Source organism: Sinocyclocheilus anshuiensis, unplaced genomic scaffold, assembly GCF_001515605.1.
Source record: "Sinocyclocheilus anshuiensis isolate Anshui unplaced genomic scaffold, SAMN03320099.WGS_v1.1 scaffold1024, whole genome shotgun sequence".
Taxonomy (NCBI): Eukaryota; Metazoa; Chordata; class Actinopteri; order Cypriniformes; family Cyprinidae; genus Sinocyclocheilus; species Sinocyclocheilus anshuiensis.
In genome coordinates, this window is record NW_015552843.1 from 803,432 (window position 1) to 807,013 (window position 3,582).

Below are 3,582 nucleotides of genomic sequence, written 5' to 3' on the forward strand. Positions count from 1 at the left end.
CCCATTTTATAGCGAATATGCATTTTTATCATTTTATTAATACGCAATTTAGATTTTTAGACCCCTTAACCTACCCCCAAAACTTAACCTACCCATTTTATATAGCAAATATAAAAGGATATAAAACGCAAATGACCGAAATACGCAGGAAAATAACCATTTTAGTAACAATATAGCATTAAAATATTTTTATAGTCGCTAATTCCACTCCTACCTATAAACCTAAACATTTCTGTACAGTATAAGAAAAACATGACAGACAAATAAATGCAATTACAATAATTTATTTATTGTAATTGCTCTGTGAACCGGACCCGTCAAGGCGCGCGCGCATCATTCAAGCACAGAAACACGGCATGTCGCAATCTGTTACGAATGCAGGCGAGAGCCAATGAGCATTTGATTATCCTGCCGTAAAACCTGTCGTTTGAAGCGGCAAAATGTGAATTTGTAAACAGCGCGTCAGTCAGCGCGGGCTTTGCACGGTCTCTGGACTCACTGCTCGGGATGGAGAAGAAGATCGCCGAAAAAAGGCTTGGATGTGGGTCTGTTCTTCGCAGTCCTATGGATTCGGAAGATTTGGATTGCAGTGCACTAATAAAATTGTTTCATTTCGTAATTATGTTGCGTTTTTGGTGTATTTTATAGTTCTATATCAGTCACAGCAATCATGAAGCAAAGGAAGCACATGATAAGTTCACATGAGCACCACACATGAGGAGTTATGTGGAATCACATGGCACGAAACAGGAAACATACATTTAAAAATAAAAAAGACATGAAAATAGAAACATGAATAAAACCTAAAACAGACATGACAGTTGGTGTTTAGTTCTATTACCCATACATTTTAGTAAAAGGGATTTAAAAGAGAAGGCAAGTGGGTAATTGAGACAAAAGCACAATTTACCATATTGAAGACATGTTTAATAATTAAACACTGGGGAGTAGTTAGGGTCTGGCACAATTTGTCTGTCTCCTTTTTTTCTGAAAGTCATCTAACACAAGTTTGTTTTTCAGCTTCTCCAGCTCAGGCAAAATGATCACCTCTGCACTAGTTCCCTGATATGTGTATATTCTATAATCTGTCAACAATTCTACCTCTCCTCATCATGAACATTGTGCTTTGTGTGGCAACTTGCAATAATGCAGAATATGAAGTTAATGGAGAGTGTTGCCCAATGTGTGATCCAGGTAAGTCTGATTGTCCTTCACTCATCACCACAATGCAGGAGAAGTCAGTTACCTAGAGGGGTCATATGATTTCCCCCTACCCCCCCCCCCCCCCCATAAAGTAAAAGATCAATCAAGAATCAAAACAGAATCAATATATTGATTGTTCATAGGACATTTGTATTTTTACCCAGCCCTACTCAAGTCTGATTACTTTTATTATTCAGATTATTTACTCCAGACTTATTTTCTAGGAAAGCGAGTTCATAAACATTGTGATGAGTACACAAGCACAACATGTGATTTATGCCTTGTGATGACCTACACTGATGCTCCTAATGGACTGACAGAATGTCTGCCTTGTTCATTCTGTGATCCAAGTGAGTACAACTGTTTATTTCTAGTAAGTCATGGTGGTTTCCAAATGTATTTTTATTGAATTCTCATTGTCAAATTGACTACAATTGACTAATTTGTTTCCTTTCTTGTCAAAGGTAATGGGCTGAGAGTAAAGAAGGCGTGTACATTAATATCAAATACAGTGTGTGAACCTCTGCCAGGATATTACTGTTTAGAGTTTCTCTCAAACTGTCCAAAGGCGATTAAACATTCAACCTGCTCACCTGAACAATACATCAACCAAACCGGTCAGTCTATTGTAATCTGTCTAAACTATCTAATGTCTGGTATAATATAATTAATTTCATTTAAAGCAGCTTTGAAATTCTAAACTTTTTTATCCACACAAACTGATAGGCTGAGATGACATCTGAGAACAATAACATTGCTTGCATTTATAATAAATAAATATGGAATTTTGCATATTGTTCCAAAGCTTTCCAGCTTTATACTGGATACTCAACACTGACACACAAACAATGGTCAGAAGGTTTTTACCACAGTGTTTGTTTGTGACTGACAGCACAACCATCTGGCAAAGTCTGCTCAATTGTGATTAGGCAGATTTGGCAAATCATCATGTGTGCCAGATGCTACTAAACAATAATGTCACTAATTTAAGAGCTGTGATTTCAGCTAGAACAGAACTGAGCTATCCTAGGTCAAAGGTTATAAGTATCACACCATTTAATTAGAGATATTCAATTAACTGCGTATGTTAACTGTATTTCTGTTTGTGTTTCTGTAGGAACAGAATTCAGTGATACAGTGTGTGATCACTGTCCTGCTGGTTCTTATTCAGATGGTACACTCTGCAGATTACATACAAAGTAATTATCGTTTCATCACTAGTTTTCATATTTATCATCTGATATTTAAACACTGATGTTCCACAGGTTCCAAGAGTAAAGTTTGTTTAATTGTTGTTTTGCAATCTGCATCAACAGATTTTGGGGTTAATTGGAGCCCTTTTTTCACAAGAGATATATTTGTATCAGAGCTTCTTATAAACACAAAGGCAAGTTAAAGTTGAACTTGATCACTACCCCTCTCTCTAACAGGTGTGAATCTCTTGGCAAAACTACAGTCAAGGCAGGAACAGAGACGACTGATGCTGAGTGTAGTAATGGAGAACCTTTTTATTTACTGATTCTGTCTGTGTGTGTAGTGTGTGTGCTGGCGTTTGTTATAGGCTCAACTGTAATTATTGTAAAGAAAAAAAATATCCTGCACTATCATCAAGCAAATCAGGAATAAGGGAATTTCCAAAATTTGCTTGGATTTCTACATTTGTATGTAATTTGTACATTTTATGTAAATAAATAGTTTATAATTTATAATGCCTTCTTATTGTGGTTATTTTCAGCCTCTGCCAGATTTTCTATACCCTGTATATGTGGTTTGAAACTTTTACAATGAGTACCACAAAATGAGTTGAACAAACTCAGTGACCTAGTTTTGGTCAGTGTGGTTTGATTACTGTATGTTTTACCTTTTTACTTTGAGTTTGTGTGCACCCACAACAGGAGATGTTATTCAGTAGACACACAGGTATTTCAATCAGATGGTGTGCTCCCATAAGCTGTGTCTAATGAGTGAATGAGTGACAGATTTCAAAAGTATAGTCTTTAGACCACCTTCTTCTTTGCTGTGTACATTTGACCCTTAGTTTAAACTGATTTAGTAGTTATTTGATCATTTTAACTTTACTTTTCCAAAACCTTTAACTGTCCATATCGTTTTCATGTTATTTTATTAATATTATATTATATTTTAATGCAAATGAACAAGACTTAAATCTTCTTCATTATTTTCAACCATGGAATTCTTACAACTCAAAAAGAAGCAATCTGCACATCATACTGAAAGCAAGTACACTGCTAGTATTCAAGGGATATAATGTAAGTAAATTACAATTTAAATGGTTGTTAAAATGAAATTTGCACTGTTACACTTAAAATGTAATTTGCATAGAACTTGAAATAGAACTTGAAAAATTCAAGTAAACAG

The 3,582-nt window shown here is 35.3% G+C and overlaps 1 protein-coding gene across 1 annotated transcript; it reads left to right on the forward strand.

Annotated features, from left to right (window-relative positions):
- The first annotated feature begins 672 nt into the window (after positions 1 to 672).
- LOC107668048 (tumor necrosis factor receptor superfamily member 14-like) lies at positions 673 to 2,896 on the forward strand. Its single transcript, XM_016459797.1, has 5 exons — positions 673 to 1,194; positions 1,428 to 1,553; positions 1,668 to 1,820; positions 2,321 to 2,402; positions 2,634 to 2,896. Exons 1-5 carry the CDS (start codon positions 1,068 to 1,070, stop codon positions 2,827 to 2,829), a joined length of 684 nt encoding a protein of 227 aa, XP_016315283.1. The 5' UTR covers positions 673 to 1,067; the 3' UTR covers positions 2,830 to 2,896.
- Positions 2,897 to 3,582: the final 686 nt, after the last annotated feature.

Coding starts and splice junctions, on each gene's coding strand:
- LOC107668048 (XM_016459797.1), top strand. CDS start 1,068: ATGTGTATATTCTATAATCTGTCAACAATTCTACCTCTCCTCATCATG. Junction 1,821..2,320: donor ACAATACATCAACCAAACCG/GTCAGTCTATTG, acceptor GTGTTTCTGTAG/GAACAGAATTCAGTGATACA. Junction 2,403..2,633: donor CTCTGCAGATTACATACAAA/GTAATTATCGTT, acceptor TCTCTCTAACAG/GTGTGAATCTCTTGGCAAAA.